The sequence below is a fragment of the Excalfactoria chinensis genome, chromosome 1, assembly GCF_039878825.1.
Source record: "Excalfactoria chinensis isolate bCotChi1 chromosome 1, bCotChi1.hap2, whole genome shotgun sequence".
Lineage (NCBI taxonomy): Eukaryota > Metazoa > Chordata > Aves > Galliformes > Phasianidae > Excalfactoria > Excalfactoria chinensis.
In genome coordinates, this window is record NC_092825.1 from 128,871,507 (window position 1) to 128,883,866 (window position 12,360).

Consider the following 12,360-nt stretch of genomic DNA (forward strand, 5'->3'; position numbering starts at 1 on the left):
TTTGTCAGCCAGTGTTAATATGCTGTTTGTGACTCATGTGGGGCACATCATTATCTCTCCCAGCACCTCATAGAAAGATAGGCAGAAACTTAGATTTTAGAAAGAAACATTACATCGTGTGCAGGGATCCCAGAACTTGCAATTTCATACTAGTTGAAAAGTGAGACTGTTAGAAAGTAGCCTAGAGCAAAAATAGCTAGACTCATCAATAAAACATATCCTTGGACTTCCATTAAATGAGCATTGTACCAAAAACCATGAAAATGTAACCAATATATTCAGTCCCATTGATCTTAAGTGTCAACAGCAAACAAACTGTTCTGGCAACTTACATTAAAAATTAGAAAGAAAATGCATCATTTCATGATGATTGACAACAATATAGACAAGTTAAAATAATCTTTCTGGAGGTGGTGGCCAACATCTAAGGCTGTTTCAGCAAAGAATCACACTTCAGATGAAAGTTCAAAGTAGTTTTCCATGACAGGGTTAAAAAAGAGTTCATTAACCAAGCCAGAAAAATACTCTTCAGCTGTTGGCTGCCACTGTATTTCCTCTTTTGCTCTCAGCACACTCATAGGACGATAAAAACTCCACCCAAGCTTTCATTCTACATCTGTCTGAAGATCCGAGCAGTTACACTGCCACTGATGTGATCTATGGTGGAAGACATTCAAGCATGAAAACTTCTCTTGTAAGTTTCTTTCTCTTTTTTTTTTTTTTTTTTTTTAAGTTTTTGGGTCAGAGCTCAGTCACCAACCAACTTCTTGCTCTGTTCAACAGAATCTATGTGAAAACACATATGAGTGAACATGGAAACAAGAGGAAATATTTTGATAGTGTTTGTTGTTGAAATTGGAATCTATATTTTATCCTTTCTAACTCGTATTTGTAATTGAGGTTATTTCTGTAGCCTCCCCCTAAGCAGAAATTTCCACCAATCAGATTCTGGAACTCTGAATTTTATGGCTAGAATATCCCTCAAGAAGAATACAGAAATCTGTAACTACTTTTTGCAAAGCTGTAGGATGGGCAGCAGATTCAACTGTGATGATGTCATGGGTTAACCTAAAGACTACCTGCGCCCATGACAGGGGGCAGTCAGCCTGGAATGGGCTGCTAGCCCAAAAGGAAAAGAAAACAGCAGCAACGATCTAAGGAGGCACGCTTATTTACTAAATACTATGTCAGAATACAGGATAACCAAATATAATACAATATAATTGGAATTAAGGCTAATGAATCAAGTAAAATAGGAGAGAGTGAGTCCTGGAACCGAGAGGCCTACTGTAACTCTAGGCGAAACTGGCTGGAATGCTTCCACACACTTCCCCATGGCTGGCAGGATCCAAGAGAGTGAGTCCAGCACTGAAGTGAGATTATATAGAGTCCTTGTCATGTGACTGACTGTGATGTTCTCTGTGACATGCAGTCTTCTTCTGTGAGCTGCACATTCGTTAAAGTTATTCATTCTTACATGATGTTATGATATGGAATACTGATAGCAAAATTACAAAATTGCAAAACCACGACAGTTGATTAAATAATTAATGTGTAACAGCCTTTAGTTAATCATCTATCCATTTCAGGATATTTATATGAAATAACATCCAGTGTTCAGCCAAAAACCCTAAAAGTGAAAAGCTGCAAAACCAAAACACAGACCAGAGAAGTTCTGCGCATATTTATTGTGAGTATCAGGCCCAAAGGGTGTTATCAGTAGAGTGTTTATTTTCTTTCAGAACAAAGGGTTGGGTCCTATGTGCTGACTTCAGTGGGAGCTTTCAGGCTCTTTTGGATCACATCCCTGATTACTCTTTCTTGCCTTTCAAAGGGCACACATTCAGTGTTTTACATAAGTATGTTTTCTAAAATATATACAGATGAAAATAATGTTTGGGATTTTTAAATCTGTTTTTGTATCTGAGTAAATGGAATGGTTTTTAAAGATGCTGAGAGTTACCAAGAGGAACATGTATTCAAAATACTTACAGCTTTAAGGAGCTGTATGGACTCAGTTTGAATACAGGCAAGTTTGAATATGGACTCAGTTTGAAATACAGGCAAGTAAATCTGAGGATACAGAAAGGGACTTTGGTGTTGGGTGAGTCAGTTTGGCAAATACATCAATTTCCAAGTCTTTCATTTCTCATGTAGGACAAAATGACCCAGGATAAAATGAAAAATTTGAGTCTGGAAGATGATATGCTCCGATCTGAACTGGGTGAAGTGCAAGGTATTCCTGTCACGAAACCAATATGCACCATATGGGATCAAGTGTGGAACTTCAAAGCCAGACCTGATGATCTGCTCATTGCAACATATGCAAAAGCAGGTTTGTATGCATAGGAAATAGGAAAGTTCAGGTAGTGCTCACTACTGGAATTGAGAATTCTGTTTTTCTGCTCTGACTGATATCTGTTTAATCCCAAAACTGACTTACATTTTAAAGACATGAAGCTCTGTTAGCTGTGGTGAGCAACTTTTGATTCATTTGGCAGAAGTTACGGACTATTACTATTGGAGTTCAAATGGTCAAAGTCTAATTGCTCACACACCTCCTTTGATTTAGAGTATACACACAGACTCTAGTGTACTGTAGAACTTTTCCAGCTGCAGATGGTTATTTAACAAAGCCAAGTAAAAATCACAGTTCATTGACAAATTACAGAAACCATACAAGTATGAATTGTAATCATACTAGAATTCACCATGTCCATTTGGTGAATGACTTGGCATAAACCAGTACAGAAAACTTAACTGGAGACAGGTTACTTTTCTTAAAAAAATAACCAAATTCATTTATTGGACATTTAACTCATTACTATTTCTCCTCTTGATTAGATCCAATATACTTATTATACAGGAAAGCAACAAGTAACAAACTTCAAATACTTACATTGGATGAACAAAAACATTTACAGTTCAAGGGATTAGAGAACAGACTAAGTGACATTTGATGATCATAAAAAATTAGCAAGAATTTTTAAGCATTGTTTCCAGCAGGAAAATATATGTATATATATATATATATATATATATATATATATACACATAATTACAAAAAAATATTTATTTTTGAAGGTAGAAAATAGATTTTGCTTAGTTCTTTTAACTTATTGCTATTCTACTTTAACTAAAAGGATGTTCTTTTAGTCTGCCTAGATTAAGATATCTGAACCATAGAATTGAAAATAAATTAAGTGTGTATTTGACATTATATTGAATCTACCAGATCTGCACAGTTCAAGTACCCTGTTAGTGGCTGAATTTCCTACCCATATCTCTTTCCAGGTCATCCCTTTGCTTTCTCTAGCCAAAGTGCCTGGGAAGAGATGTAGTTAACCTCACGATCACAGCTACAAGGGAAAAGAGGCACATGAGAGACACGATTCTGTATCTCTCATTGAATCACAGGATCATAGAATTACTCAGGTTGGAAAAGACCTCAAAGATCATCAAGTCCAACCGCAGCCTAACCATAGTACCCTAACTCTTAACAACCCTCTGCTAAATCATATCTCTGAGCACTGCAGCCAAATGACCGTTAAACACATCCAGGGATGGTGACTCAACCACCTCCATGAGGAAGGGATGTTGCATTAGTTCAGACAGATAAAATAAAATGTTGTACTGAGCTTCATTAAAGCATTTCACATGGGAACACTGAAAATACTGCAACTTTTTTACATTGTCAGAATGTATCAATTTTTTATTCACTCAAAGTACACATATTTCTTTTTTTTTTTTTTTCATTCAAATTCAGGATGAAAACAAAAACTGAAATTGCTGAATAGCTGTGAAAAGGTGGAATTTGGGATATGGGAGTTTCATTCTTCCTTTCAATAATGCAGTCTCCAAACTGTATTATGTCCATTTTTCTCAGAATGCCAGTGAAGGGTGTTTCTGTTAGAAAGAAAAAGCCTTTCAAAAACAGAATCCCTGAAACTGTGCTTTCAAAATCACCCTTTTATATTTTATTATGCCTTTTTCCTCCATTATCCTCGCTTTCTGTTTTTTCCTATCACACTCTGTGCTGTTCATTCCTCTTTTGACACAGATTCCATCCTTCCAGCTTTCAGTTCCCTAGCAGAAGAGACTCCCAGCTCTCCCCAGGGGAAACATCTAAGCAATGACATTTTTCAGGTACTACGTGGACACAGGAGATAGTGGATATGATTCAACAAAATGGAGATGTTGAGAAGTGTAGACGTGCCAGTACTTACAAACGACAACCTTTCCTTGAGTGGTATATCCCAGGTTCTTCACATCTCGCATACTCAGGTGAATATCACATAAATACATTTGTATTTTAAATGAAGTGAAATAAAACAAGCATCCAGAACTGATGCCACAGGTTTTCTTTGCCACTGCACTGTGTGCCACGTCAAGAATCAGGGTGGTGCAGTTCAGTTGCTTTACCTTAAGCATCAAATGCTACACAAGCCGATAAAAGGCTGGCAGACATGGCACAGGCCCTGCTGATTGTGTGCCTCTGAAAGCTGTGTGTCATACTCCACAGTACCTAAGTCAGCTGAAGATGTCCTCAAAACGTAAGTAAAATAACAAGAAGAAAAATTCCTTCAGAAGCACAGAAGGTGCTTATTCCATGCTGTCCATGTTCTGTTTAGTTGCTTTGGAGATGAATTATCATTATAAGGTGACCTTCTAGAAAGTCACCATCAAAATGTCAGTAGCAAAGAAGCAGTAGAAGAACATATAGAGCCGTTCGGTTCTCATAACAAGTCATTCTGCAGGCCTGAAGCTAGCTGAAGCTATGCCTTCTCCACGAACAATAAAAACTCATCTCCCTGTGCAGCTGGTGCCTCCCTCCTTCTGGCAACAAAACTGCAAGGTAAGGCTGAAGAGGTAGGAATCTCTCTACTTCACATGGAAAGAAGGTAATAAAAGCAGACTGAATGTGGCTTCCAGAATCTTCATGAAAACTAAAGATCTCCCCAGCCATCTCCTCGGTATTGCTCAAAGTCTGTGTGAAACTAGAGAAGTGATGGCCGAGTTTTCTGAGTTGAATGTCAAAGAATGGCAGTTTCCAAGCAAAATCTCTTCAGCCTTTGTTTCTCAGCCTCCAAGAGAAAACACCAGGACAAGCTCCATATGCACAGAAACACACTTAAGCTTGTATTTTCTCTCTCTCTTTCTCTCTCGTTTTCACATCAAAGGTCATCTATGTGGCAAGAAATGCAAAAGACAACCTGGTGTCATACTACCATTTCCACAGAATGAATAAAGCACTGCCTGACCCAGGAACCATCGAGGAGTTCACAGAGAAATTCATGAGCGGAGAAGGTGATGAGCTGCAATCATTTGTTGAAGAGGTTTTGTTCATTTAAAAGTACCCAATAGCTGAATATCTGTTTTGAAATTCAATGCTGACACTCTGTGGAGGAATATCCACTAAAAGTGTCTTGCTAGTAATTTGTCTTCATTCAAAGGTTTGTATAGTTCCCAAAAGATGTAGCACATCTTTACATGCACATTTTGAGAGAGAAAAAAAAACAAAAAAAAAAAACAAACAAACAAAAAAAAAACAATGCTACTCTTTACTTCATTATCTTTCAAAATCGTATGTGATGATTTTTAGGCTTTTCTCTATGAGGTTAAAAGAAACCTTAGAAGCCATCTGGGAAGATAGAGCAGCTCAATGGCTGTATTCTAGCATGACATATAAAAACATAAAGTTTAATTATGTATAGATTGTGCAGCATGAATTTGAGCTAGGGGAGTCCTTTTGCCTAAAATCAACAGTCTAAAAATCAGGCATTTGAACAAGGCCAATTGTCTACCAAAAACTGATTCTTCCTTTTCTAAAAGATGTGCCCATATTCAAGAAATAAAACCTGTTCACGTGGATGGCAGTGTTCAGATTTGGTCAGAAAAGTTTCTGTAGGACCATTTCTGCAAGTATGTAGGCCCAGAAACACCACTGTCTGGACCAACATGGAAGTCTTGTGCCTAATTAAGACTTTGTGTCCTATGTTTGAACATCTCTGCTTGCACTCCTTCTGTCCCGGAGCAGTTGTTTAGAACATAACAATGCATGTCAAAGCCGGTCACCTTGGTACTTACTGGAGAGAAACAGGCTCTTCTGATAGAATACCAAATAGTTCAACCAGTTAGGAACATAGAATAATATAGGTCGAAAGGATCTCTGTTGTCCGTATAGTCCAACACCCTGAAGGGCAAATTGAAAGTCATTCAAAACTGGCTTAAAAACCAGGGAAATACAAAAACACTGATTACGAAGGAAATGTCAGAGACACAGATACTTCAGGATAAGACTGGGTATTTATAGTTGCTGCTGCTGTTACTCCTTTTTCAGTGCTCTGGGGTTCCTGGTATGACCACGTAAAAGGATGGTGGAAGGCAAAAGACAAGCACCGTATTCTCTACCTCTTCTATGAAGATATGAAGGAGGTAAAGCCTGACTGTGTGAGCTCTGCTTGAAATCTGGAAGTTTGGTAGATATTATCCACCATCAACAGATGCCTATTGTGTCATCTGTACCTGTAAATCTCCAGACAACCTGACTTTTCACCTCAATAACAACTGCAATTTCCTCGCTTTATTTTTGCACTGTTTCTTGCCCTACTTTCTTCTCTCTGCAGAATCCAAAGAGAGAAATTCAGAAGATTCTGAAGTTTCTGGAGAAGGATTTAGACGAGGAGGTTCTCAACAAGATCATATATAACACCTCATTTGAGATAATGAAAGACAATCCCATGACAAACTACACTAGGGATTTGGAGGGAGTAATGGATCACTCAGTTTCCCCATTCATGAGAAAAGGTACCAAGGTTTATTACTGGCATTTAGTCTCTTTCTGATCATCATTCTGCCTTGAAATAATCACTGTATTCAGGTATAGGTCTTTAGTAAGTCATGGTTAATTGGCTTCAAGAAATAATGTTAAATTATTTTTATTTCTTTTTTCATAGGATCTGTTGGGGACTGGAAGAATTATTTCACTGTGGCAATGAATAAGAAATTTGATCAGGATTATAGGAAGAAAATGGCTGATACCTCCTTAGTTTTTCGCATGGAATTGTGATTGTTAGCAATGGGAGTTATTCTTCATGATCTGTCAGCATTTTCCTTTCTCCACGTTTTGCTTTTCCTTCACAAAATGCCTTTCAAAATCTTTCTTTCACACACTACCGATTTTTCATTAGAACGAGATTGTTTGAACAACATGGAAATGTAGATTTGCCTCCCTGAAGAAATACTCTCTCCCTGAATATTTGCCATTCAACCCTTCCACAGTAACTTTCAGCATTAACTACATAATTTCAGATATTTCAGGTTTTTGTCTTTGATAAACTGCAGTTGACATCACTGCCATTTTCAAATGAGAAATTATGAAAACAACAGTAAAAAGAAGGTGTTGAAAGATTGATTGCACAAGCTGTGGACGTTATTACATGTTATTTCCACATTGTATAAATATTAATCAATAAATAATAAAAATAATAGATTTTAAATGTAGGTCAAGAATAAACAAGGCAAGAGAAGTGCACAACGTAGAATCATTTATTTGTGTGTGTGTGTGTGTGTGTGTGTGTGTGTGTGTGTGTGTGTGTTATGTTGGGCATTATAAATGCTATTGAGATGAAAGCAGCATTTCCAAAATCATCAAACACCCTTTATCTGATGAAATTTGTTACAGGGCTATGGGGAGGTACTCATCTACAATCCAGTTGTGAAAGTTGTGGACATTTCTGGATCAAGAGAAGAAGTTTTTGCCATCGTTGCCTTTTTGAAATGAATGGTAACAACTTCTGAAAAAAAAATTGGATAAAATTCTGAAAGTTGGTATGAAGCAGGTCAAGAGTCAGCGATGAGAATATTTGCCCCTTCTCCACCGTTATAAATGTATCCATCAGACTTCTCACCCTATCACTTACTCCTTTTCTCTGCTCTTGTCTTGTTGATTAAATACCAAAACAGCCAAATTAGAACCTTCAGTTGCAATAAGGTTCACTCAATCTTATCAAATAATGCGTTAGTGTTAGTCTCAGAACTATAGCCATTTCTTCAGTTGGTAGGAAATTAATTAATATAAACCGTGGCCCTTTTAATCAAAGACAACTGTTACCAATCAGTCCACTTCAACATTTAAAGTACTTCCACACACAAAAAGCCCCTGAAGAGTTCCTGTTTAACTGGATTTGCAGCTTGAATGTCAGAAGGAAAACAACATACACTACAGCAGGTGGAGGAAAATGCCGTCTTGGACTCTATAGCTCAACACAAAATGCTTACTGTGATAATTTTCTCTTTGGCCTGAGGAGGTTCCAGGGATCTAATAACATCAGCAACCGCCAGCATGCACAGACCATTTCAGGCTAGAGATTTATCCAAATATCTGCATTGAACGTAGTTCCTTAAAGGGCACCAATATCCAATTTGGAAACAAAGTAGGCATTTGTTACACAGAAGCAAACGTAGGAATTGGGAGGGCTTTAGGTCAGTAGGGATTCCTGCCCGCATATAAAGGATGTATCTGAAAACTGGACTACCTGATAAAAAACTAATATCATCTGGCAGAGGTGCTGCTGCTCCTTGCATCAAAACTAAATATGAGTCTGGGGAGGTTTACGTGACTTCTGCAGCTTTTGTTCAGGATAAACTTAGCTTGTTATTTCACTGTCACCAGTACAAGGAAAAGGTGTTGCCTGCTCTCTGACATACTGCTATTCTCTTGGGTCACTCAAAGAAATCACGTGAGTCAGCTCTTTGTCAATCTAATCCTCATTCGGGGTCATAAGAGCTATCAGTAAATGGAAAATAAGCTTAACTCAGTAGCTAGATAACACTATGAGGTTGCACAGGTGACCTATTTGCTCCTCTTTCGAAATCTCTCTGCTTATTATAAGGACAAAATGCTGAAGGCACCTGCTGCAGGGTGAGGGTGACACAGAGGCTTGTGTCATATTCGTTTCTCTTCCTTAGGTAAATCTTCACCTAACTGGAATTCAGCTGCTCTGAAAAGCAGATAAAAAGTAATGCAGGCCAGAGAAAGCAATCTTGGGAGAAAAAAAAAAAAAAAAAAAAAAAAAAGTGTGGGGGGGGGGTGGGAGGAATAAACACTGGATATGTGGGTATGTAAAAAGTGTCTTTCCTTATCTCACTTATTTTATATATATAAACATATATATATAATATATCCAAAGATGGAGACATAAAGCTTTATGAGAAAATATAGCTGGCAGGGGGATAGAAAAAGGGGATGTTTTTTCCTTTTAAGCCCTCTTAACCCAGCATAGTTGAGACAGAACAACCCATTTTGTAATATGTTACGAACTGAAAATAATTCCTTGTAAAACTACTGGCAACAATTAGTTGTTTTCTAAGACTGCATCTGTAGGTCCAGGAAAAGTTTGAGAAACGAGTTATAGGCTGTATGCATCCCCGAGTGGTCATGGAAATGATTGTATTTTGGTGGTTTATTGTTGTCCAACTACCTAGAAACATGATTTTACTGGCTTTCTTACACAGGTACAACTTCTTCTACATAAGCTCTAATACGACCTGTGTCAGTTTAGTGGATGTGAGTTCTTCAGTGCTGCTTCTCTTCTAAGAAATCGTACCTGCAGAGTTTTGATAGCTGGCAAACATTTGAAAACCAGCGTTCATTAATACATGCTAACTATTCACATGTTCTTCTCTGTACCTCTGTGATAACAGCTAACAAATCAAGTCCTACCACTGGAATGAATGAAGATTCGTGCTTCAATACCATGTTTGACTAGAAACTGCTGTATGAATTTCAGGGTAGTCACGATCTCCCTGTAGCTTGACTGTCTTTGCAAACTAGCAGAGCCATTTTACTTCCACACGAGGAAGGTGGCCATTTAAAAAACAAAATGGAAAAAGCACCTAGTTTAAAAAGTAATAAAGGTGAGAGGCAGAGAAACAGCTATTCTACCTTCTTAGCTAGCATTCAGAGGTATAGGAGTACTGCTTTCCTGTCTATTCATTGGACTGCAGATTATCTGCTTTGTGCTTGGATTGAAAGGTACTGCTTATCTGGTTAGGAAACAGACCATTGACAGAGGGTAGCTTTTATTCTACTTATTCTACCTATAGAGGATATGAATATCTTAGTCTATAATCCATATAACATAATTTTTTAATAAAGATTTATGTCAACATGCTCAGAAGAAGCCTTATCTTTACTACAAGGTTAATGATTAATTCTGGAATTTTACAGAGGTGCAATAACATTGTTTTTTAAGCCTGGACTTCCACTCACATCTCTTGATTAGTCACATGAGCCCTGGCTCAGTGTAGGCTACAGGTGAGGCTAGAGGCTCTCTGAGGAAACCTAGCCTTACTCATTCCACTCATTGGATGGAACCAAGCCATGCTGCCAGGCCTGAAGCCATGGGCTTAGAGCTTAGACTAGATAACCAGGCTCTGCCTGCCCTCCAGACCAAGCACAGACGTAGGCGCTGTGTAGGTGCACTGGGAATGCTGTTGTGCAGCAGTGTCCCATGCTTAATGTTCAAGAGGCAAATCAGTTGTGCATCTGTTTCTAGAAGGGATCCTGTGTAATCTGCTGCAGGGCTAGCTGGTATTTTTAAGCAGTGTGAGCTCAGAGTGTGTGAAGGCTCACAGCTGAATTACAGGCATCTAATCTGATTGTGGAGACACTGGGAAAAGGTCAAAAGCAAGATACCTAGGGCCCTGCTCTGGTAGGGGTAATGCAGCTGTAGGTATGGTCTTAGGCGGACATCTGAAAAGTAAGGTAACTAAAGGACTGAAAAATTCTTACAATGAGGCCTGCTGATTCCTAATGACCTGTTATTGTGCCAATAACCCACACTGACCTCTATTTGCTTCTATTTCTGTGTGCAGTTAGGAGAGTTTTCATGATCAGTCAACAGCGGAATGGTGTTCTACAGCCGGACCCAACCCTCGGTGCTCAAACACAATGTTAGCTTCCTTGTTTAACAATCATCTCTGAATAGGCTCGGTGGGCTTTGCAGATTAGTAACAGAACACTGACCTCTTTACCTCTTTTTCCCTGCTGCAATTTCAGAACAGAATTAAGGGTTAGAGAAACAATTTCTTCTCCCTCTCCCTTTTTTAATTGCTAACAGAGCCCTTCACACAAAAAGCAATATGAATATAGGACAGTACTGCCCCTGCACCTCATTTATACTTACATTCAGAACAGCTTCCCCTTTCATATTTTCTTCTGTTTTTCACTCTACCTGTAGTCTGCATGATTCTACAACAGTGGAACCTACTAACCCCAAACCCGAGTAAACGTGACTATGATCAGCCAGAGACTTTACAGTTCATTTGCACAGGTTAGAGAGAACACTTGAAGTTTCCAAGCAGGAATGAGTAGTTAACATATTGGAAATTCATACCCTGCCTTTCTTTGTACTAATTTTGTATGTAGAGAAGCCATAAAAGTAGCTTAAATAAAGGATACTGGCTGGCATAAAGTGGTTCATGAAGGAAAGTTTGTGATATACTGAACAGGCTGGAAAGGCAGATTCGGATTCCACAGAGCCAAATATTTAAAGCATTAGCTTTGCAAGTTAGAAATACATTCCTCAGGTGCAAAATTATAGTAATTTCCTCATTCTGTGCTCTTCCGAACATTCCTGTAGGTCTAATAATTCCAGTGCTAGTGAACAAGTGCTTATACACTGCCTTTGTGCAACGGCTAAACACAGGCCTGTGGAACTTAACCCTCCAATGAAAGCAGGATCTAGAGTTCATTATGCTCTGCCCCAACACGTCTTATAAGGCTTCTGGCAATCTTGTTTTACATAAGCAATGCTATTTAAAAAGAAGAACTAATTATCTTTACAAAGATAATAAAATTATAGAATACATACGGCATATAAATTATTCTTGTTTTTCTCACTTAGCTTGTCCCAAATTAGCTGCATGCGATAAGCATAATCCTAGTGACTCCTTTGAGATAGATAATATTCATAATCTGATTAAGAATTAAGACCGAAAGAAAGAAGGACCATCAAAGCCGTTTTATTTGTTTAGAGAAATCTGTTTTGTACAAGTTCTCTTGCACAAAATGAAGGGGAGCAGGGTGAGATCTGGCCTGTCTGTCAAACACACATCCCACACAGTGGGGAGCTCCATCAGAGCTCCAGTTCAGAGCCTCCCAGGGTGAGTGAAGAAAGACAGCCCCAACGCTGGTTGCTCTGTGAGAATTCTGAGGAGAGCAAGTAGACAGGTGGTTGAAAGGCAGCTCTTGAGGGCTTGCTATGAAGATCCACTCATGGCCAGCATGAGCCATGAGGGGATGGAACTGTCTGCTGCTGCTGCAGTTGCTTACCTGCATGTGTTAACAATATGCAA

General features: G+C 38.6%; 1 protein-coding gene across 1 annotated transcript; it reads left to right on the top strand.

The window, feature by feature from the left end:
- The first annotated feature begins 2,163 nt into the window (after positions 1-2,163).
- LOC140255262 (sulfotransferase 1C1-like) lies at positions 2,164-7,069 on the top strand. The gene is made up of 7 exons (XM_072342633.1): positions 2,164-2,335; positions 4,147-4,284; positions 4,758-4,855; positions 5,181-5,307; positions 6,341-6,435; positions 6,627-6,807; positions 6,957-7,069. Exons 1-7 carry the CDS (start codon positions 2,164-2,166, stop codon positions 7,067-7,069), a joined length of 924 nt encoding a protein of 307 aa, XP_072198734.1.
- Positions 7,070-12,360: the final 5,291 nt, after the last annotated feature.

Bases quoted from the DNA above. Each gene is read 5' to 3' on its own strand.
- LOC140255262 (XM_072342633.1), top strand. From the start codon at position 2,164: ATGACCCAGGATAAAATGAAAAATTTGAGTCTGGAAGATGATATGCTC. The intron at 6,436-6,626 runs GTAAAGCCTGAC...TTCTCTCTGCAG, and splicing joins TCTATGAAGATATGAAGGAG to AATCCAAAGAGAGAAATTCA. The intron at 6,808-6,956 runs GTACCAAGGTTT...CTTTTTTCATAG, and splicing joins TTCCCCATTCATGAGAAAAG to GATCTGTTGGGGACTGGAAG.